The sequence below is a fragment of the Lepus europaeus genome, chromosome 22, assembly GCF_033115175.1.
Source record: "Lepus europaeus isolate LE1 chromosome 22, mLepTim1.pri, whole genome shotgun sequence".
NCBI classification, from domain to species: domain Eukaryota; kingdom Metazoa; phylum Chordata; class Mammalia; order Lagomorpha; family Leporidae; genus Lepus; species Lepus europaeus.
This window is the reverse complement of record NC_084848.1, coordinates 1,719,228-1,741,199: the sequence shown is the minus strand read 5'-3', so window position 1 is coordinate 1,741,199 and position 21,972 is coordinate 1,719,228. Positions and strand designations below refer to the sequence as shown.

Here is a 21,972-nt window from a genome sequence, read left to right as displayed (position 1 = left end):
CAGGGCCTGGGGACAGCCGGAGCAGCCACACTGTCACAGGGGCCTGGGGACTACAGAGCAGCTACACTGTCACAGGGGCCTGGGGACAGTCAGAGCAGCCACACTGTCACAGGGGCCTGGGGACAGTCAGAGCAGCCACACTGTCACAGGGGCCTGGGGACAGTCGGAGCAGCCACACTGTCACAGGGGCCTGGGGACAGTCGGAGCAGCCACACTGTCACAGGGGCCTGGGGACTACAGAGCAGCCACACTGTCACAGGGGCCTGGGGACTACAGAGCAGCTACACTGTCACAGGGGCCTGGGGACAGTCAGAGCAGCCACACTGTCACAGGGGCCTGGGGACAGTCAGAGCAGGTGACACTGTCACAGGGGCCTGGGGCCAGTCGGAGCAGCCACACTGTCACAGGGGCCTGGGGACTACAGAGCAGCCACACTGTCACAGGGGCCTGGGGACAGTCAGAGCAGGTGACACTGTCACAGTGGCCTGGGGACAGTCAGAGCAGCCACACTGTCACAGTGGCCTGGGGACAGAGCAGCCACACTGTCACAGGGGCCTGGGGACAGTCGGAGCAGCCATACTGTCACAGGGGCCTGGGGACACTGGGCACAGCTTCATGTCTCCTCCACGGGGCCCTCGGCATGCCCCTGCCCTCCCCACCCCCCAAGCAGGCACCAGCTAGCTCGGGACGGGCCTGGATCTGGCCTCCCTGGATTTTCCCTGCATTTCTTTCCTAGGACGCGCAACGGAATCTCCCACGAAGGGAGCCCCACTTCCCCCTGTGCGTCAACCCTGACAGGCTTGGCGTCAGCGGGGAGGGGGGACGGCTGTGTTCAGCTCTCCAGCCTCAGGCCCTGCCTGCTCCTTTGTTCTTGGGCTGGCTCCTGTGTGGACAGCGACCCCTCACTCCTGAGTGTGCCACCTCCATCCTTCCAGCTCCCCGTGCTCTGGGGCAAGGACAAAGGGCAGTCACCGTGAGTGCCCCCCACCCCTGCCACCAAGGACCAGTCCCACCCTCTTGGCTCAGCCTCCTGTGGGGTGCAGGGGGTCTTGGGATGAATTCGATAGCGCCCTGGCCTGGAGGGAGGTGGACGTTCCCCCAGGCCAATGCCTGCAGCCCCTGGCCTCTGAGGGGGGCCGTCTGTAGTCCCCGGGCAGCACCCACCCCTCTGCCCAGAGCCCCCCTTGCTGCCTTGCCTGTCCCTCTTCTTCCTCCTTCCCTGAGTGTAGGCTGCCTGGGGCTAAAGGTTGTCGGATCTATAACCTCTGGAATGAGAAGGGGTGGGAACTTTCTGAAAGTGAAAGCCGGGAATCAGGGCTGGGGGTGGGGCCGGGGGTGGGGCTGGGTGGGCCCAGCAGCGCTGACCACGGCTGGGAAGTCCCAGCTGCCGGTCACTCACTCTGGCTGCTCCAGAGGCCCCAGGGCCTGGGTCCAGCGCTGAGGGTTTGCTCTGAGTCTCCCAGGGCTCCTGCAAGGGCCCAGCTGCTCACTCTGCAGGTACGTTCCGGGCAGGTGGGCTGGTGGCAGGCGGGGCACCGGGTGCTGTGGGTAATGGGCGGGGACTGGAGAGAGGCCTGGGCTCCAACTCAGAGCCAGGCTGACTGCAGAGCACCGGCTCCGTCACAGTGCGCACACTGACACTACACACACACCACACACACACCACACAAACAAGACATAATGGCATGGGTGCAGGCACAGCCACACACTCGCAGGCACACCCTCTGGGGCACACAGGCCACAGCAGTTGTACATACAGGGAGACACAGGTGCCAAGCCAAGGACCCCCCACCCGGGGGCCCACACTCCTCCCCTGGAGACTGGTCCAGTGCCAGCTGTGCCTGGTCTGACAGCTTCCGCCCCCCTCCCTGCCCTGCCCTGCCCTGGGGGCTCCTGGCAAAGGGCAGAGACCCCAGACGCTGTAACGGCCCCCAGCAGAGGGACTGTGACCTGGCCAGCATCTCAGAGGAGCCACGTGTGCTGGGCTGGCAGGGGCTGGGGCTGAGGTCAGTGGGACAGAGGGGACAGCCTGCGCGAAGGTGCTGGGGAGAGCAGAGAGCTTCCGCGGGCTGAGTGGCGAGGGGTCGGGCTGCCGAGGAGGGGCCTTGAACGTCAGGAGGCTGCACTCTTCCTGGTCGCAGCAGCCCTGCAGGTGCCGGGTGCTGCTGCTGTAAAGGGGAGTCTCTAAAGGTGTGGTTTTTAAAAAAAGATTATTTACTTGAAACACAGAGTTACAGAGAGAGAGGACAGAGAGAGAGAGAGAGAGAGAGAGAGGTCTTCCACCCGCTGGTTCATTCCCCAGCCAGACCCAAGCCGGGAGCTTCTTCCAGGTCTCCCACGGGGGCGGCAGAGGCCCTGAGCCACCTGCTGCTGCCTTCCCAGTGCGTCAGCAGGGAGCTGGGCTGCTGAGGACACAGTGCGGGCGCCACCCCAGCCCGTAAGGGTCTCTTTCTGGGAGGTTTGGCTGGGCTACAGGAAAGCGGCTGATTGTGTCTGCCTAACCAACGAACAAAAGTACCAATTCTTTCACCAGCTTCAGTTAATTTCAGTCTCTGGCTGAATCACACCACTATGAGTAGTGAGTTCTACCTGCCATCCCCCACATGGACAGCTCGTGTTGTCCTTGCTTCACTGCCTTCCTGGCTCTTCCGCGGAAGCGCTCAAGAGCAGAAGTGAGAACGCGCACCCTGTCTTTCCCTGCTCCCGGGAGGCTCTCCAGGGCCCCCACTGCCCCAGGGGGCCGGGAGGCAGAGCAGTTAGGAGGCACTGACAGGTGTGGGTAGGTGGCAGCTGGCCAGGCAAGAGGTGGGATGCAGGCCCGCCGGGGCACTGCCAGGGCGCAGTGGCTGCCTTTGGAGGGGTGGTGGCCCGGCCCCAGGGTAGGTGGGGAGGCAGGGCCGGGCACCAGGGACAACTGGCAGAGGAGGAGCTGCTACCAAGGGGGCATCTAGGAAAAGAGGGGCAGAAGAGAGGCTCAGGAGGCCGGTGGGGGAAGCCCAGGGTGGGAGTTCCAGGAACCATGTCTTCTGGGTGGCACTCCCGGCCCTGCCACGGTGCGCACCTGACCCTGAGCGCGGGCTGGGCCCACTATTGAGACTGGGCCTGGGTCTCCAGGGCTGTGGGGCTCAGCCAGCATGGCACGCAGCAGAGAGTGGCAGCACAGGAGCCTGGGCCTCCCTGGACAGGCAGGGAGCCAGAGGCCCACAGATGAGGGAGGCAGGTATGGGGGTGTGGGTGAGAGGGACCTGTGGCTCTCAGCCCAGGAAGAGGGGCACCCCTTACACAAGCGGGAGAGGCACACAGGCTGCCGGGCCAGTGCAAGTGCAGGAAGCCCACGTCACCCCCAGGATGGTCCCAAGTGCCCGCGGGGCAGACGGGCGGTGAGAGTAGGCAGTGCAGTGGAACCTCCTGAAACCCAAGGCAGATTCGGGGAGCAGCCTGAGGGGAGCTGGAGGGCTGGAGAGCCGGGTGCACCATCCTCGCACCCCAGAGGTGCAGCTGAAGCAAGGCCAGTGCAGGAAGGGAGGGCTTTGCCTGGCAGCAAGCATGGGAGGAAGCAGGGGAGTGACCCATTTGCACTGGGGAAGGTCAAGAGTCTTGGGAAGGGGCCAGTGCCGTGGCTCACTTGGTTAATCCTCTGCCTGCGGTGCCGGCATCCCATATGGGCACCGGGTTCTAGTCTCAGTCACTCCTCTTCCAGTCCAGCTCTCTGCTGTGGCCCAGGAGTGCTTGGGCCCTGCACCCGTATGGGAGACCAGGAGAAGCACCTGGCTCCTGGCTTCAGATCAGCGCAACGCCGGTCATAGCGGCCATTTAGGGGGTGAACCAGTGGAGGGAAGACCTTTCTCTCTGTCTCTCTCTCTCTCTTACTGTCTGTAACTCTACCTGTCCAAAAGAAAAAAAAAATGTCTTGGGAAGTGGCTGGGAGCTTCAGGGTCCAAGGTGGCACGGGCTGGAGGCTGAGGGGCAGTTGGGGGGGCCTCGTTGCTCTGGTTTGGGGCTCGTGTGTGTGCAGGCTCCCAAGAGACCCACCCACCTAGCAGCCCCTCCTCACTCCAGAATCTGACTTGGGCTCCCAGGGAGGGAAGCACTGACTCCATCCCCACCGTGACCCACCCCTCCCTTGGGGCCCTCTTCTGGGACCAAGGGGTTCGGGGGAGCAGCCCTGCCTGCCTGGCGCTTGGAGACCCAGGCCAGTCCAGCCCCCGCTTCCCGTCCCCAGGCCATCCCTGAGCCCTGGTTCCTTCCATAGGCCTGGGGAGGATGAGGCCTTGTCTTCCCGGGGATCTGATCTGAGTCGTGGGCTGGGCTCTCAGTGCGAGCTTCCTGCCAAGGCTCGCCCGCCTCGTTCTTGTCCTGGGCCCCTCCATGACAGAGTCCAGAGCCGGCAGCAAGGGCACAGCAGGGCTGGGGCCTCCTCTTCCTCCTGCCCCAGAGAGAGGAGTGGGGAAGCAGGGAAGGACCTGAATCAGGCAGGGTCCCCGAGCCCAGTGTCCACCACAACGACCTGTGGCCAGGGTGGGACTGATAAGTTCCCAGTCAGTCACTGGAGTTTGTCCTGCCTTTCCCAGGGCCTCCTTCTAGCGAGAGGGGGCCTCAGGTGACCCCTGTACTGATACCTGGCTGGAGAGCATGGGCTGGGGGAGGGGCCGGGCCCTGCCCAGGGCAGTCATTCCACCCAGGCAAGCCCAGGCCTGGGGAGGAACAGTTCCTGCCTGAAGTCGTCCAAGGGTCAGGGGCTGGCCCCAGCCTGGGCCTGTGGCCACCTGGAGCCCAGCTGGGGGCTCTGCCTCTGGTCAGTCTGCAATTCTGAGTTTCTCCGGCCCCGCTGGCTTCAGTGATGCCCTCCCCGACCCACGGCCCAGTCCGCTCAAGGGGGTGGGCGGAAATTCCCTCCTCCCTGCGCCCCCAGCCGAGCCCGCAACAGGAAAGCAAACACCGAGACAGCTCGGCCCCTCATGCCCTTGGGACCCCGCCATGCTCCCTGTGCGGGAGGAGCCGGAGCACGCTGTGGCGGAGATGGGGGGACGGAGAGAGGGGAGATAGGAACCCCCAAGTCCTCCAGTTAAATATAGACCCAGGGCTCCTCCCCTGCAGGCTGTGAGGCCGTGATAAGTGGCTCCGGCCAGAGCCTTCAACCCCACAGCGCCTGCCTCCGGCTCAGCAATGCCTAGGAGAGGGGGTGGGCTCCGAAGGGGACCCCGCTCTCTGCTTTGAGTGGCAACTGCCAGACCTTTGGGGCTGAGGGGGTGAGTGGAGGGTGTTCCTGAGGGCAGTGGGGTGGGGGACCTCAGGCCTTGGCACCTATCGTGCAGGAAGTCCTGGCGTGGGTCCTGTCCCTGCCTGCTGGTGCTGGGAGCTGCGCCCGTGGACCTGCACTTTCAGCACCTCCCCTTCCGGTGGGTGGGTCCGGCCTGGCAGCCCAGTGAAGGCTGGGCTTCTGGGGAGACCCTTTGTGTTGGGGGGGAGACGCTCCTCAGACAGCCAGGGGCTTGCCTCCTGGAAGCCTCCCCGACACAGCCCCCAGGGTCCGGCCAGGCCCCACCTGGCTTGCTCAGGGTTCTGTCTGCCCCCTGGGGCTGGGCACCCATCAGGCCTCCTGAGCCCCCTCTCTGCCCCCCAGCTCTCCTGCTGCCAAGATGCCATCACCACAGACAGTGACCCCTGGGCAGGAGCCGGGAAGCCCCAAGGAGCCTGGGGAGCCCCAGAATGCAGCTCAGAGCAGCCAGCAGGAGCCGGGCGCCCACCACGAGGCCAGCACGAGGCCAGCCCTACGCACCCTGAGACGGGCCTTCTCTAGGGCAAGCCAGGGGGCCGCCAAGGAAAACCTAGGCTGGCGCAGAAGCTCCCACTCCCTGTTCTGGCCTTCGCGGCGTGCCCCGGATGAGAGCCCGGGCGCTGGACAGTCCCAGGTCACCGCTGTGCCAGAGGAGCCATGGAGGGCCACGGAGGATGCTAGCCGGCGGGCGTCCACCAGGGTGGGGTCGGAGGATCCGGGACCCCCCACAGGTGACAACCTCACCAGGCAGGAGCCGGGAAGCCCCAAGGAGCCTGGGGAGCTCCAGAGTGCAGCTCAGAGCAGCCAGCAGGAGCCGGGCGCCCACCACGAGGCCAGCACGAGGCCAGCCCTAAGCACCCTGAGGCGGGCCTTCTCTAGGGCAAGCCAGGGGGCCGCCAAGGAAAACCTAGGCTGGCGCAGAAGCTCCCACTCCCTGTTCTGGCCTTCGCGGCGTGCCCCGGATGAGAGCCCGGGTGCTGGACAGTCCCAGGTCACCGCTGTGCCAGAGGAGCCATGGAGGGCCACGGAGGATACTAGCCGGCGGGCGTCCACCAGGGTGGAGCCGGAGGAGCTGGGACCCCCCACAGGTGACAACCTCACTGGGCAGGAGCAGAGCATGGAGCCAAGGCTTCCTGGGGATCCAGACCCCCCAGACCTTGCCCCCCCCCCCAGCCAATAAGAAAAGCGAGGCTCGGGATTTGACGCCAATCCGCGTGGCTCCAGAACCCTAACCTCTCCACTGCCTTCCATGGCTTGGCTCCTGGCCAAACTAGAGCCACGGGGGAGACTATGGCTCTGTCCTGGCACAGGGTCACAGAGGGTGCAGGGGAGCCGCGGCTGCCTGGGTGGGGGGTCAGGAGGGCAGCTCAGAGGAGAACACATTGGAGCAGGGCCCTGAGTTGGGGGGCAGGGAATGGTGCCAGGCTCCTCAGTGGTAGGGCCTGGCAGAGAGCAGGAAGCAGCTTAGAAATACCGGAGTTGACTCCCGGGGCAGGTCCCTGAATGGCACAGGGCATGACCAGCCCGAGCTCTGACCCGTTAGACTTGCTCTCAGGCCCGCCCACAAGGCCAGAGGGGGCAGGGGGCAAGGAAGGTGAGGGCTGATGGGGGCTTCTCTTCGCCCCAGGGCGGGGGCGGAGGGTGGCTGCTGTGGCGGGTGCCTCCCGTGGGGCTTCGGGGTCTGCCCGCCTTCCCATGGACCCAGGGCCCTGGAATGGCCCCCCTCACAGCCCCTCTTCCTACCTGCTCTCGCAGAAGGCAAGTCCTTGGCCGACCTCATTACTGAAAGGGAACTGCGGGCTGCCTTCGAGCGGCTGCAGCGCCTGGAGATGCAGCTGGAGAACGAAAAGGCCTTGGGCGCCTTCGAGCAGGACCCCACGGCCTACGCGCGGCGCGCCATGGACCTGTGCCTGCACTACGACGGCCTGGCGGCCGAGATCAGCGCCATCGTGCAGGAGACCCTGGGGCCCCAGGGGGTGGACGCGGCCGCGCTGGGCGAGCTGGCGCACGTGGTGCGCGCCGAGGAGCAAGCCCACCCGGCGCCCCCCGCCGACGGCGACTTCCTGCGCACGCCCCGCCACTGGCGCCGCCACTGGGAGGACGCGGTGCAGCGCAGCGTCCGGGAGCGCGTGCGGTCCACGGCCCCGCAGGGCGCGTCGGGCCTGGCGCAGCTTCTGGTGGAGCTGAGAGACTTGGTTCGCCAGGACCTGCAGAAGGTGCTGCAGGAAGTGCAGCCCGCGTGCGCGGCCGCCGGCCTTCCGGCGTGGGAGGCCTACGTTCGAGCCTTCCACGGCGCGGTGGCCCAGCGCCTGCAGGAGCTCGCCCGCGACGCCCGCGGCTGCGAGCAGCTCTACCTGCTGCTGGACTGGGCCGCCAACGTGTACGGCAGGTGAGGCCTCAGCCAGGGGCCGCGAGGGCCAGGGTGACCCTGCTCACCGGGCACTGGGGACTTCAGGACCGGTTGGGAGGGGACGGGAGCCTTTCTTGTCCAAGCCCCTCCGGGGAGGACAACGGGTGACCTTTGACATTCTTTCTGCTGTGTTGGGCCAGGTGCGCCAGCTGCCCCAGATTGCCCTGGGGGGCCTTCCATGCCTGCCTTCCCAACGCTGGAAGGCTTCCGTGTGGGAGGCTCCCATTGGGAGCAGGGCGCTCCCTGTGCTAGCCCACAAAGTGCAGCGGGCGGATAGGCAACGGCCACCTCTCCAGGGCGAGCACCCCCAGGGGGCTTGCAGTGCTTGGTAGGGTCCACCCTCATTTCCCCTTTGGACCGGCATCTAGGGGCCGGGGGCAAGCCTGCTGGGGGCTTCCACCTCCCTCCGCCTCACTGCGAGGGGCTCCAGTCCCACAAGCGGGAGTGGATGCCCAAAGCCCCCAGCTCTCCCTCAGTGGCCGTGTGGCCCGAGGTGTGCCCGCCCCTCTCCGGGCCTCCCTGGTGTGGGTTGGCTGCTGGCGGGTCCCTGAGCTGTGGGGTCCTTGGGGGAGGGCGCTTGGAGCCCAGTCTTGGTTGTACCCCGAGCCACCGTGAGGGTAGAGGTAGAGGTCACCTGGAGGCAGGCTGGCCACGGCCCATGGGCACAGCTGGCTGCCAGAACGCCGGGAGAGCCGGCTGTTGCTTGCAAGCGTCTGGGGAAGGCGTGCGATCGGAAGCCCAGGTCCCGGCTCTGCAGACACGGCCACATCACAGCCCTGCCTTGGCCCTCAGCTCCCTGCCCTGCCTTGCAGTCCTGACTTCCTGAACACCCGGGACCTGGCGCTGCCTGCTGAGCCATTGCCCCCTCTCCTGGAACCCCACGTGTGGGCCCAACTGGAGAGCAACTACACCAGCCTGCTGGAGGTGAGGCTGGGGCCGGTGCCCGGGGCTGCCGGTGGGGGCTCACTCACCCTCTGGCTGCAGGGGCCTGGAGGGATGGGCCTGGCCCCAGGGGCACAGCGTTGGGTTCGGGAGGACCTCTCGGGGGCGCGTCTCATGGTGCCCCCGTCTCCCCGCCCAGACGGAGATCGCCGGGTGCTTGGACAGCATCCTGCAGCTGGAGCGGAACCACTGGGCAACTGCCGACGCCCCTGAGGTGCTGCAAGGCCTTTACCACTCGCAGCTGTCCCTCGACGTGCACATGGTGCGGCCGGGCGGGGCTGGGCAGGGCTGGGCGGGGCTCGTGCCTGGCGGTGGGGACAGCCAGAGCTACCAGACCCAGTGCTCACGGCCTTTCCCATTAGATGGGCCGCTGAGGTCCCTGCGAGGTGGGGCGGGGCCCGGGGAGGCTGGGAGGACGGGGCGCAGGGGTATGAAGAGGGACCCTCAGCTTGGGCTGCTAGCAGAGCGCTGGATCCCAGACTGGCGGAGTGGGGTGGCCCGGGGGTGGCGCGGGGTGCCCAGGCGGGGTCAGCGTGTGGTCTTGCTCGCAGCTAGTGGCCCAGCACGTGAAGGCGGCCGGCGCCATCTCGGCGCAGCTGGAAGCCACCATCCTGCGGATGTGCGCGCAGGCGCTCAGCCTGTTCGTTCCCAGGTGCGGGCACATCCTTGGCCGGGTGGGGTCGGGGCGAGGGCCGTTCCTGCCCCAGCTCTGTAGGTGGGCAGTGGGGCCTCAACACGGGCCCTCAGTCCGGGTGGACTCTCAAGGCCTCAACGCCGCCCGCAGGTTTGAAAAGGCTTTGCTGGAGTCGCCAGCGGTGAGGGCGCCGCACCTGGGCGCCTACATTAACGCCTGCGCCGAGATCAGGTAGGCGCCTGCGGCTCCTCCGGAGGACGTGTCCACGCTGGCCAGCAGGGGGCGCGAGCGCTCCAGGAACATGGTGGAGCCGCCTGCGGTGTGGGGTGCTGGCGGGGAGACAAGAGGCTGGGCCCTGCCCTGGAGTGTGGACCTGGTCGAGATTCCCCGAAGGCCACCAGGGACCGGTTCCTTCGCTGGCCCCACTGTGAGGTCCTCCCTAAGCCCAGGGAAGCTGAGCCCCGGAAGGGACGAAGGCCGGGATTCTTCCTCCTCCTCCTCATCCCGGAAGCCCTCCCTGACTCCCTGCCCCGGGCTGTGCTGGGGGTGGTCTGGGGGTCTCTGTCCCCAGAAGGAAGAGGCCCGCCCACCCTGGGGACTGGCAGTGGCTGCCTGCCTTCTGTGTCCTCAACCCCAGGGCCCCAAGGACTACGGGCATGGAGCCCAGTGTCCCCCATGCGCAGAAGGCAGCCAGTGAGGCAGGGCACACTCTCTCGGATGGGGTCCTGGGCTGCCACCTGCTGGCGACGTGCCCAGGGCAAGTCCTTTCTGTGTCTTCTCATCTGTCAGATGGGGCCTGGGCACCTGTGAGGACACGGTGCCTTAGAGGACCCTTCCTCTGGCCCAGCGCGAGCACTTGTGACGCACCAGGCCCTGTGCTGGTTGGTCCTCCCCAGGTGCAGGGCACCCACGTGCAGTCGGGACAGGAAACGCTGGTTCTCCACGGCCACGCAGCCAGGCCTGCCTGTATCCCCCACGCTGCTTTTCTGGGCCTCTGCCAGGCAGCTCCTTGGCACTGGGGTCTCTGAGGGCTTAGCCCAGGGGCCATCTTGGCCCCTCTGGAGACGCCTCTGGCTCATCCCTGAAGGAACTTCAGCTCTGCTGTTTCCCTGGGGTGTGGGACCTGGGCATAGCCCGGCCCTCCGGCTCCCAGCACCTTCTGGGGCTCAGTGGGGGGCGTGTGCCAGGCCTGGCTGTGCTGCTTGGCCAATTACTGCAAGGCACAGAGGGTTTAATCCTGGAGTGGCCACGGAGCCCAGCCAGCGCTGCCCGCCGACCTCGGCTCCATGACTGGCTCTGGGGACTGAGCTGCCCCTCGCAGTATAGTCCAAATGGGTGGGGCTGGGGCTGCGCGCCAAGCCTTGTCCCCCAGCCCCAGCCTGCTCCCGTGACCCTCGTGATGTATCCCGGCCACTTCCCAGGACTCATCTTCTGGCCAAGTTCCCAGGAGCCCTGGAGGAGCTGACGCAGCCCCTGGAGGCTGCCACCCGAAACTTCCAGAAGCACCTGCTCCAGAGCTTAAAGAGGGACGTGCAGGTGAGCAGGCAGGCCTTTCCCTCCCAGTGAGCGGGGCAGTGAGCGGGCAGGTGAACAGGCAGGCCTTTCCCTCCCAGTGAGCGGGGCAGTGAGCGGGCAGGTGAGCGGGGCGGCCTTTCTCTCCTGACTCGCCATGCCCAGCAGGTGCCCAGGGGCCAGGCCCAGCGCTGATTTATCACAGGGGTGTGAGTGAGGGGTAGGAAGGCTCACAGAGGAGTTCCCAGTCTCCCCTTCCTAGGGGTCAACAGCCAAGCCTGGGTCAGTGCGTTCACAGGCCGGATCAGGCCGAGGCCTCTCCTCTGTCCCCTCAAGACCCCCAGGGCACCCCTGAAGCTGGGCCTGGCTGGACGCTCCACCAGAGCCCAGCCTGGAAGAGGCATTGTGGGAGAGACCCAGTGACATAACCTGTGGCTAAGGCGAGGAAGCACCGTGAACCCCACAGAGAAGGGGTCAGGAAGCCAGTGGGGCAGGGAGTGGGGGCTTGAAGGACTGCCCCTGTCCTCTGTCCCCAGCCACTGTTCAGGGCCGTGTGCACCAAGGGCTGGCTCACGGAGGACCTGCTGGGACCCCTCATGGACAGGGTGGTGGCCTTCGCCCGCCACCTGGAGCACGTGGTCCCGCCACAAGCGCAGGTAGGCAGGGGGAGGTCATTGGTTGGGTGCGCCCAGGGCTGGGGCCCTGGACCCTGACCTGGACCCCACCTGCCCAGGAGATTCTGCAGGAGGTGCACCGTTACGTGGTCCGTGAGTACCTGGCGCAGGCGCTGAGACCACAGGAGCGATTCCGGGGCACAGACCGGGTGAACGGCTCCCAGAAGATGAGTCTGGACGCCCAGGCCATTAGCGACACCTTCCAGGGCTTGGTAGGAGCAGTGTTTACTGCCCTGCCCCCACTGCTGCTGGGCTGCCAGGGGGCGGGGCCAGCTGGGCTGCACTTTGCCCGTATTTGCATACAGCTGGCTGTGGGGTGGGTGAGGGTCCCAGCAGGGCCTGTGGAAGGTCTCTCTCCAACCCAGATCCTGGAGCCCTTGGGGCGGGGGCTCTGCCGCCCTCCATCTGTTGTCTGAGCTGCCCATTTTGCACAGACCTGGTGCGGGGAGGGAAGTAAATGTGGGCCACTCGGCTGCCGGCGGGGACGCAGGGGCTGCAGACAGGACGGCCTGGCCCGCACACAGGTGCGCCTGTCCTGGTCTCCGCAGGGCTCTAAGGCCACTTGGCTGGACCAGGCCATCCCGTGCGTGGCCGAGATCCTGGGCGAGACCTACAAAGACGACATCAGGAAGCATCTGCAGACACTCATAGAGACCTACCCCGACTTCAGGTCCGTAGCCACCTGTTCCCCACTGGGGGAGGCCACGGTCCTGGCGCTAGCCCCTTCCAAGGAGTCCCGGGCCCACAGGGCGGGCGGGTGAGGAAGCCAGGGTGAGGGGCGGGCTCGGCGCTGGCCGGGGTCCCGACCGCCCCTCTGCCATGACCTATTCCTCACGCTCCTGGATCGGCCCCGCGGCGCGACCCCCGACTCCGGGAGAGCCCGAGCCTGCCCGGAGGCAGGAGGCCGGGGAGTGTTGGGGCCGTGGAAATCCCAGTTCAAGTCTCTCCGTGACCTTGGAGAATCCGGAACGCGGAGGCCGCCCGAAGCCCAGACTAGCACCGCCCCCGCCCCCGGTGCTCGCCCCGCCTTCCCTCCCACGGCCCGCCCCCCTGGCGCGGCGCTCCGGGTTTCCCCAGCCCGGGTCGGCCCGGGAACTCCGCGCCGGGGTCCCGCAGGGAGGGGGCTCTCGCCTCGCGCTTCGCGATGCTCCGCCACGGCCCCTGCGGAAGGAGCCCCCACTGCCCCGGGCCGCGACGCCCGGAGCCTGCCTCCCGGCTCCCGCGGCTCCCGTGCGCCCTGCCCAGCCCCCGGAGCGCTGGGGGGGGCCTCGTGCCGGCTGCTCAGCCCAGCTCGCCCTGACCGCGCGCGTGTCCTCGCAGGCGGGACCACGTCCTGGCCATCCTGGCGCTGCGCCGCCTGGGCCGCCGGCGGAACCACAGCCTCCTGCAGCACGCGCAGGCCCTGCTGAGAGCCGCGGCCGAGGCCCGGGGCCCCGCGGCGCCGCCCGCGCGCGCGCTCTTCGACGAGATCGAGGTGCCCGCCTCCGTGGACCTGCTCCTCACCTGTGTCTAGTGCTGCCGGCCCGCGGCGGCTGCAGGCCGCGCGCTGAGCCCCAGGCGGGGCCGAGGCTCGCGCTGGGCCGGCCTCCCAGCTCTGAAGCCGGCAGCTGCGGCGCGTTTGTCCTCAGCCCTGCACAGCTGCTGGACCCGCCAGGAGGGAGCCGTCCCCCGCGTGTGTGGGGGAGTGTCTGGGCAGCGGGGGTGCCCGTCCCTGCGGCAGGGCTGTCCAGCACCAGCCCCAGATGGAGAGGGAACAGCGTATTTATTTTTAAAATAAATGAATTAAAATGGTGTCTACCTAAGGAGAACGCGGGGCCAGGCTGGCCCTTTTGTGCCCGCTGTGTGGGTGAGAGGAGTGAGGCCCTGTGTCTGCAGAACAGACTAGGTCTTTTGTTTTAAAGATTTATTTGTTTATTTGAAAGTCAGAGTTACACTGAGAAAGAGAGGCAGAGAGAGAGGTCTTCCATCCGCTGGTTCACTTTTCCCCAACTGGCTGCAATGGCCAGAGCTGTGCTGATCCGAAGCCAAGAGTCTGGAGCTTGGGCCATCTTCTACTGCTTTCCCAGGCCATAGCAGAGAGCTGGATCGGAAGTGGAGCAGCCAGGACTCGAACCGGCGCCCATATTGGATGCTGGCACTGCGGCAGCAGCTTTACCTGCTACGCCACAGCGCCGGCCCCAGACTGGGTCTTGACCATGAGGAACCCTGGGCCTTGTGTGCCAGGTGGGCCTCCCCCAGCAGGGTGGGCACAGCCCAGGCCCCTCCTGGGCAGGGAAACAAGGAGAGGCCAGGCACTTCTGAAGCTTGGGTCAGATGTGGGCGGGGCTTCCCAGCAGAGAGTTGTCCCTTTACTGTAGGGGATGTCACTCAGGAGGTGTGCGGAGGGGGCGGGGCCCTGCAGGGAGACCGCCCTGGGGTGCACCCCCTTCTCTCCTGGAGCCTGGCGCTGACACTTGGCTGCAGTCTTAGGGTGAGGCTGCTGGGAAGCATTTGCATATTTACCTTGGCAGCCCCGGGCTTTCCAGGAAGGCTGGGAGCCGAGACGGGGAGACTTCCAGGGAGAAGCCGGGCTGTGGTGATGGATGCCCACCACACCCTGCACAGCGGGCCTCACTGTGCGCCTGACCTGACCTAGGTCGGGGGTGGGCGGTAACAGCAGGTGGGCCAAGTCCCAAGAACACAACCAGGTCTCCTGAGGATGGGACAAGAGCCCAGGAGGTGGTGGCGCCTACACAGGTCTTCCCTGCGCCCTGCACCAGGACCTGGCACAGAGTTGAGTCTGAGGCTGCTGGGGCCCTGGGTTGAGTGGGTGGGGAGCCCAAGGGTCCTTCGTCTCCTCCCGGAGCAGGTGCCGGGTCAGTGCCCCTCTGCAGGCCAGGGGCAGGGTCGGCTTGTGGGGTCTGGGGAGTATCCAGACCTCCTGGGTGAGGGGGGTGGGGCAGGGATGAGGACGTGGAGGGGCTGGGGGTGCAGGTGCCTGTGAGTGCTACTGCTGACAGGGTGTCATCCTCCCAGCAGGGGTTCAGGCTGTGCCACAGGGAGGGCCCCAAGGGAGGGCAGGTGGTGGACAGGCCAAACTGTCCCCTGCTTGACCCCACTTGTACGTCCAGAGGCCATCTGTGGCCAGGGTGGGAAGACTGGCAAGCTGTGGAGCACCTGGGAAGCCTTGATCTGCTCTGGTCCTGGCCAGGTTCTCCCCAAGGAACCCCTGCCTTGAGCCCCAGGCCCCTCCCTGAACCCCTGGCCCCTCCTGGGGAGGCAGGGGAGGGTGTGGAGGAGGGGTCTGCCTGGCTCTGCTGCCATCCAGCTGTGAGGCAAGTACCTGGGTCTCTCTATGCCTCGGTTTTTCCAGCTGCCAAATGGGGGTGCTGTCAGCACCTTCTGGGCTGGGAGGCCTAGGCCCCTGGCCTTCCCGTGACCCCTGCCCCAAGGACCTGGCCGAGAAGGCCCTGGGGGAGGAGAGGAGAGACTCTAAGTCCAGGTCACTGGGAGGGGGAGGTGCCCAAGGGGGGCAGCCTAGCCTAAGCGGAGCTTCCCAGCACGGGGGAGGGACTTAGGCACAGACCCTCCTAGACACGCAGGACTGTCTTCCTGAGGGTTTCCAGGCTCGAGACAGGAAATCAGGGTTTTCCAGGCGGGAACTGTGTGCACCTGTGTTACCTGTGCCTCTGTGTGTGTGTGCATGTGTGTACATGCACCTGCACCTGTGATACCTGTGCCTCTGTGTATGTGTGTGTACCTGTGATACCTATGCCTCTGTGTGCATGTGTATGTGTGTACCTGTGATACCTGTGCCTCTGTGTACATGTGTATGTGTGTGCACCTGCACCTGTGATACCTGTGCCTCTGTGTATGTGTGTATGTGTGTGTACCTGTGATACCTGTGCCTCTGTGTGTGTATGTGTGTGCACCTGCACCTGTGATACCTGTGCCTCTGTGTGCGTGTGTATGTGTGTACCTGTGATACCTGTGCCTCTGTGTACATGTGTATGTGTGTGTACCTGCACCTGTGATACCTGTGCCTCTGTGTGCGTGTGTATGTGTGTGCACCTGTGATACCTGTGCCTCTGTGTACATGTGTATGTGTGTGTACCTGCACCTGTGATACCTGTGCCTCTGTGTACATGTGTATGTGTGTACCTGTGATACCTGTGCCTCTGTGTGTACACATGTGTATGTGTGTGTACCTGCACCTGTGATACCTGTGCCTCTGTGTGCGTGTGTATGTATGTGTGCCTGCACCTGTGATACCTGTGCCTCTGTGTGCGTGTGTATGTGTGTGCACCTGTGATACCTGTGCCTCTGTGTGCACACATGTGTATGTGTGTGTACCTGCACCTGTGATACCTGTGCCTCTGTGTGCGTGTGTATGTGTGTGTACCTGCACCTGTGATACCTGTGCCTCTGTGTGCGTGTGTATGTGTGTGTACCTGCACCTGTGATACCTGTGCCTCTGTGTGCGTGTGTATGTATGTGTGCCTGCACCTGTGATACCTGTGCTTCTGTGAGTGTACATGTGCGTGTGTGTACACCTGTGATAGCTGTGCCTCTGTGTGTGTGTGTATGTGCACCTGCACCTATGCACCCAGCAGTGCCTCAGGGCTGGGCTCAGCTTCCCAAGACCACATCAGGTGAGCGAGAGACTAGACAGCAGCCCCCACAAGAGCATAGGGAGGCTGGAGCAGAGGGTGGGCTGGGACCCAGGCATGTGGGTTCAGGCCCCTGGTTCTGGCCCCTGGTCATTCGACTCTGGGGGTGGGAATTATACTTGGGACCCACCACTCCCTCTACCCACCGCCATGTCCCTTGAGGCCTGGTGAAGGGGCTGGGGTGTTTTCTTGGCCATCTTGTCCAGGCACGCGCTGCGGAGGGGCCTGGGGGTGTGGCTCCCAGCTGGTTCTGGGCTCATTGACCAGGCACCCAGCCGGGGAGAGTGTGTGTGTGCCCCGTTGAGGGGAGATGTGCCCAGCAGCACCCCTGGGATGGGGGCCCTGCCCAGCCTCCTGGCTCCTCACAGGTCAGGTCCATCTTCCTGGCCTCTCAGGCTCACATCTGGGCCCGTCAGCTGTGCCTGGCCCCGGGCTCTGCCCTGTGGGGTGCTCTCCACCCTCCCCCTGCAGGCCCCTTATGGTCTGGCGGAGGGGAAGGCGGTCGCTGGAGCGAGTTCCTTCTTGGGTTTTCTCCTTAGCTTCGTATAGAACTGGGAAGCTCGGGAACAATTTGCAGAAAGGAGCAGTCGCTTTATTCCATCTGCAGAGCCGGAGTGAGGGGTCTGGTCTGAGAGGAGGCCGGCGGATCGCCCCGGTGGGACACTGGCTCTCAGGAAGTACACAGTGTTTAAGGCATTGCTGTCGGCCAGCGCCCCGGCTCACTAGGTTCATCCTCCACCTGCGGCGCCGGCACACCGGGTTCTAGTCCCCGTTGGGGCGCTGGATTCTGTCCCGGTTGCTCCTCTTCCAGGCCAGCTCTCTGCTGTGGCCAGGGAGTGCAGTGGAGGATGGCCAAGTACTTGGGCCTTGCACCCCATGGGAGACCAGGAGAAGCACCTGGCTCCTGCCTTCAGATCAGTGCGGTGCCACAGCGGCCACTGGGGAGTGAACCAACGGAAAAGGAAGACCTTTCTCCCTGTCTCTCTCTCTCACTGTCCACTCTGCCTGTCAAAAAAAAAAAAAAAAAAAGGCATTGCTGTCCTTCCATTGGGCCATTCTACGGGGTGCCCATTGGACAGGGGTTCACATACTGTTGTTGTTTGGCATGGGGGCGCCCATGGCAATAGCAGGGGGCTCTTAAAAACAGCCCAGTTCCCCTTAGGGGCTCAGCCCCCTCCTGTGCTCTGGGTGGAAGATTCCAACTTGACTGTGAGAAAACCACAGGCTCACCGATACAGAAGGCTAGTGTGGGGGAGACGCCCCAGGTCTGGGGAAGGCTGGGTTCTGCAGGACAGCCTGCTTGTGCAGGATGCTCTACCTATGTCCCAGGGGCCTGTGTACCCCCTGACCGCACAGGATGGCCTCAGAGCCTGCCTGTGTCCTGGGGGCTGCCTCTGCCCCCGAGCCTGGGGCTCCAGCCTAGGCCCTGCTGAGAGCAGTGAGAGAAGGCACAGAGGGCAGGTGCCTGCGGGCCTGCGTGCAAGCGCGTGTGTATGCACATGCGTGTGTTCAGGTGTGTGTGCGTGTGCGTCTGTGGCAGGAGTAAGGGACATCAGTGTCCACCCCAGGACTGGGCCCAGGAAAGACCAGGGGGGCTGAGTCTCACAGAACTGTGTCCCACTCAGCTGCGCCCTCCTCAGGCTGGGGCCTGGGGGTCCCTTTCCCCTGCGGCTCAGCCTCCTTCAGACACGGAAGGCAGTGCTCACTCGGGGTGGAGCTGGGGGCACGTGGGTCTCCCTCTTCCTTCCTCGCCTGGTGACCCCAGCCCCTTCCTTCCTGGCCCCAGTCCTCAGCAGGCCCCCGCACAGGTGGGGACTGGAGGCTCAGGGTCCCCAGGCTCGCTTCCTCCTTAGCTCTTCTGAAAACTGCAGCAGGCCCCGGCGGCTGGCCTGCAGGGTCCCGGTCAGCCTGCTGTCTGTCCCCTGGCCTGGGCTGTCCCCAGCCGATCCAGAAACCTGAGCGGGGAGGCTGTGCCAGCCACTGTGGGAAGACAAGGCCGCTGTGGGCAGACGCCACAGCGCCCCAGGTCTGGGGACTGGAGCCTGTGGCGTCCGGGGACTGGCGGGAGCCGGGAGTCCTGGGGGGAGGGCCACCAGCCCTGCTCCTAGGAGATCCTCGCAGAGAACTGAAACCTCAGCAAGTGACACCAGCCCTCGGCCACGCCCCTCTGGGACCCCGACTTCCGGACTGCTTGTGGCAGGGCCCTGCCAGCTGTCTGGGCTCAGGCCCCGCCCCCCAGCTACGGGCCATTTCACTGTGTGTTTTTCTTTTTAACTTTAAAATGTTTTGGGTAGTAATACAACCACACAGGGCAAAATTTAAAAGGTTCAGGCAGGATACAAGGCAGAGTCTCCCCCCTCCTGAAGCAGGCAGGTCACCTGCAGGACGTGGGGCCTGCCCGAGGAACGCTGGGAATGCCGGGAAGAGTGGACCTGGGAGGGGCTGGGCTGTGGCGCCAGGCAGCCCCTCCGGGTGGCCAGAAAGCGCTGATGAGCCCAAGACTCTTTATTTCATTTTTTTTTAAAAGATTTTATTTATTTTATTTGAAAGGTAGAGTTACAGACAGTGAGAGGGAGAGACAGAGAGAAAGGTCTTCCATCCCCTGGTTCACTCCCCAAATGGCTGCAATGGCCAGAGCTGCGCTGATCCGAAGCCAGGAGCCAGGAGCTTCTTCCAGGTCTCCCATGTGGGTGCAGGGCCCAAGGACTTGGGCCATCCTCCACTGCTTTCCCAGGCCACAGCAGAGAGCTGGATCAGAAGTGGAGCAACTGGGACTGTGGGGAACCGCAGGCTGGCCACCTGTGAGAACCTCCTCATCTGTATAGCTTGCAGCAATCGGTCGACCACAAGGCCTACGAAAACAACCAGGTGAAACAGATGAAGTTGAAGCAGGACGGACTCTGCATAAACAACTAGGAAGAACCAGGTGAAACAGATGAACTTTCGACCTGAGACTGTACGCACCCTTCCATCTGATTGGATGATATCAGCATAAAGGGACATTGGGATCTGGGCGGGGGCGCAGCTACCACTGCCGGCGGCCGCCGCCACGGCCCCTCCTCTTCTTTTCTCCTCTCCCCGCTTTCCTTCTGCCCCCACAAGTAAAAGTTCCTTGAGAACCGATGAACAGTGACCGTGTCGTGACTGCGTTGGACCCTTGCTGGCGAGGGTCCGACATGGGACTAGAACCAGCACCCATATGAGGTGCCGGCGCTGCAGGTGGAAGATTAATCTACTGCGACACAGCGCTGGCCCCTATTCAAATATTTTTAAGAGAATTTGTTTGAAAGGCTGTGTGGGCCGGCGCTGCGGCTCACTAGGCTAATCCTCTGCCTGCAGCACCGGCACACCGGGTTCTAGTCCCGGTCGGGGCGCCGATTCTGTCCCGGTTGCTCCTCTTCCAGGCCAGCTCTCTGCTGTGGCCCAGGAGGGCAGTGGAGGATGGCCCAGGTCCCTGGGCCCTGCACCCGCATGGGAGACCAGGAGGAGGCACCTGGCTCCTGGCTCCTGGCTTCAGATCAGTGCAGCGCCGGCCGTAGCAGCCATTTGGGGAGTGAAGCAATGGAAGGAAGACCTTTCTCTCTGTCTCTCTCTCTCTCTCTAACTATGCTGTCAAAAAAAAAAAAAAAAAAAAAAAAAGGCTGTGTGGCAGAGGGAGTGGAGAGAGAGAGAGAGAGAGAGAGAGGTCTTCCAACCGCTGGTTCACTCCCCAAACGGCAGCAACAGCCAGGGCTGAGCCAGGCTGCAGCCAGGAGCTGGGGCTCCACAAGGGACGCTGGCCCGAAGCAGGGCAGCCTGGACTTGAACCAGCGCTCCAACGTTGGATGCGGACGTCACCAGCAGCAGTGTAACCTGCGGCCCCCCTCCAGCCGAGCCCAGATTTTGTGGGTGGGCTTCCCAAGCGTGGGAATCTCCTGGCCTGGGAAGGAGAAGTGCTGTGGTTTCCGGGGCACCGCAGGCCGGCGCTCTGGCTTCCCATGGGCTCAGTGCAGGGCTCAGAATCGGTCTCTGGATCCGGGCACCCTGGGTGCCTGCGCGTCCCTAGCTGCTGGGCTCTGCCTGCCATGGGAGGGGGCATGGCAGGAGCGGGCAGGCATGTGGTGGTTGTCACTCCTCCCGCGCCCAGCCCCACAAGGCACAGACACGGATATGAGTTTGCGGGAGCTTCCCAGGGCCCAGATGTCACTGCCCCCAGCCGCCCTCACTGTGCCTCCCCCTCTGAGGCTGGGGAGCCCGGAGAGGCCCCTGTGTGGTCTGGGGGGCCTCCCTCCCCTCGGCCCTGGCTGAGCCCCAGGCAGTATGGAGATTCCCAGGGCTCCTGCCTCTGTGCCTGGAGCAGCAGCCGGCAGCTGTCTTCCGGGAAACTGTGTGTTTCCATGAAGGCCCCGCGGGCTGCTGGGACTGGGCAGCCCTGGACGGAGGAGCGGGTGCTGAGTCAGGCGTGACGTCACCGCTGACAGCCCTGTGAGGGGCTGGGCTCCGCTAGGAGAGAACCGGGTGCAGGGAGGGGGACACCCACGTGCGACTGGCCCAGCGAGCCCCTGCGTCCCCGAACTCTGGCAGGGCCCACTCCTCCAAGGAGCCCTCCCACACTGGTTCTAGGGCCTTATCTCAGGGAGGGAGGTGGGCCCGGCTCTCGGTGCCTGCAGAAGTCCTCAGGCCTCAAATACCAGAGCCCTTGGTCTGCCTCATGCCCTCCTGGGAGAAAGGGGAGGAGCTGTTGACAAGTAACCGGCTTCCCCTGCGGCGTGCCTGGGGGCCCTACTTGTGTAAGGGGCCCTGTGAGGGTGGCGCCTGCTCTGCTGCGTGGCTGTCCTGTGATGCCCAGCGGGTCAGCAGGCTGACCAAGGCCACGTGCAGCTACAAGCCATCCTGAACCAGTCACTTCCCTCTTGGGGCAGGCTGTGTGGCCCCAGCCTCCGGGTCTGCTCACCGCTCGTCCGTCAACAGGACGTACCTCTGCCCGGGCAGTCAGCGAGAGGGGCATCCCCAGGACACAGCAGCCTCAGGAAGCGCCCCAGGACTGGCCCTGGCCTGAGACCCGTGAGGGCAGAGCACGGTGGGCACCTGCGTCCCCTGGGCCCAGGCAAAGGCAGAGCGGGAAGAAGTGCAAGTCATCGGGAAGAAGGAAGTGGGCCCGCGCTGGGGGAGGGGCCGAGCTCCTGGAATGCCCTGGTTCCACCTCCTGGGCAGCCCACCCCAGGCCGCACTCCGCGCCTGGGCGATCCGGGCACCAGCCCTGCTTCCTGGCCAGGCTTCCGCGGCCCGGGCCCTGTGATCGCAGAGCCCTGTGCCCTGCCTTTGCACCTGCTGACCCCTGCCCCGGGAAGCCTCTCCCTCTGGGGCCAACTTCCTCTCTCTAGAGAGCTTCCCTCCAGCCCAGAGGGTGAGCAGAGAGAAGGGCACCAAACACACCCTGCCCTGCTACCAGTCTCCGGCCAGGGCTGGGCCAGCCCTGCCGGGTCACAAGGTGGGCGCGGAAGTCTAACTAATTGGCTGAACAAGGAGTTGAGTGAAAAAGGTTGGAAACTTCTTATTGTTAAAGATGGAAAACGTGCAAAGGACGGCCCGAGTTTCCGTGTCTTCATCTGGGCTCTCTGCCTGTTCTGAAGGCCCTGAGTCTGACTTCAGTGCGTCAAGCTGCATTTTAGTTATGTTTATGTTTATTTTTTTCAAGTTGCATTTGAGACACTGAGCAACGCTGGACAAGAAGATGGCACGGTGCTGAGTGAAGGGACTCCCTCTCCAGCTGCAGGTGCGTGATTGAACCCATCTGTGTCTCGGTTTCCTTACCTGTGAAAGGGGCACAGTTAACCAGCACTGCTTCGTCAGGTGCCTGACATGCAAAGCGCCAAGAGCGGAGCTGGGCACCG

At 64.7% G+C, this 21,972-nt stretch overlaps 1 protein-coding gene across 1 annotated transcript; it reads left to right on the top strand.

Moving 5' to 3' along the window:
• The first annotated feature begins 1,383 nt into the window (after positions 1 to 1,383).
• Positions 1,384 to 13,232, top strand: EXOC3L4 (exocyst complex component 3 like 4). Its single transcript, XM_062181348.1, has 12 exons — positions 1,384 to 1,497; positions 5,624 to 6,366; positions 7,034 to 7,667; positions 8,501 to 8,612; positions 8,770 to 8,892; positions 9,182 to 9,282; positions 9,415 to 9,495; positions 10,686 to 10,800; positions 11,313 to 11,432; positions 11,510 to 11,662; positions 11,999 to 12,120; positions 12,771 to 13,232. The coding sequence occupies exons 2-12, from the start codon at positions 5,640 to 5,642 to the stop codon at positions 12,961 to 12,963; spliced, it is 2,481 nt and encodes an 826-aa protein (XP_062037332.1). The 5' UTR covers positions 1,384 to 1,497; positions 5,624 to 5,639; the 3' UTR covers positions 12,964 to 13,232.
• Positions 13,233 to 21,972: the final 8,740 nt, after the last annotated feature.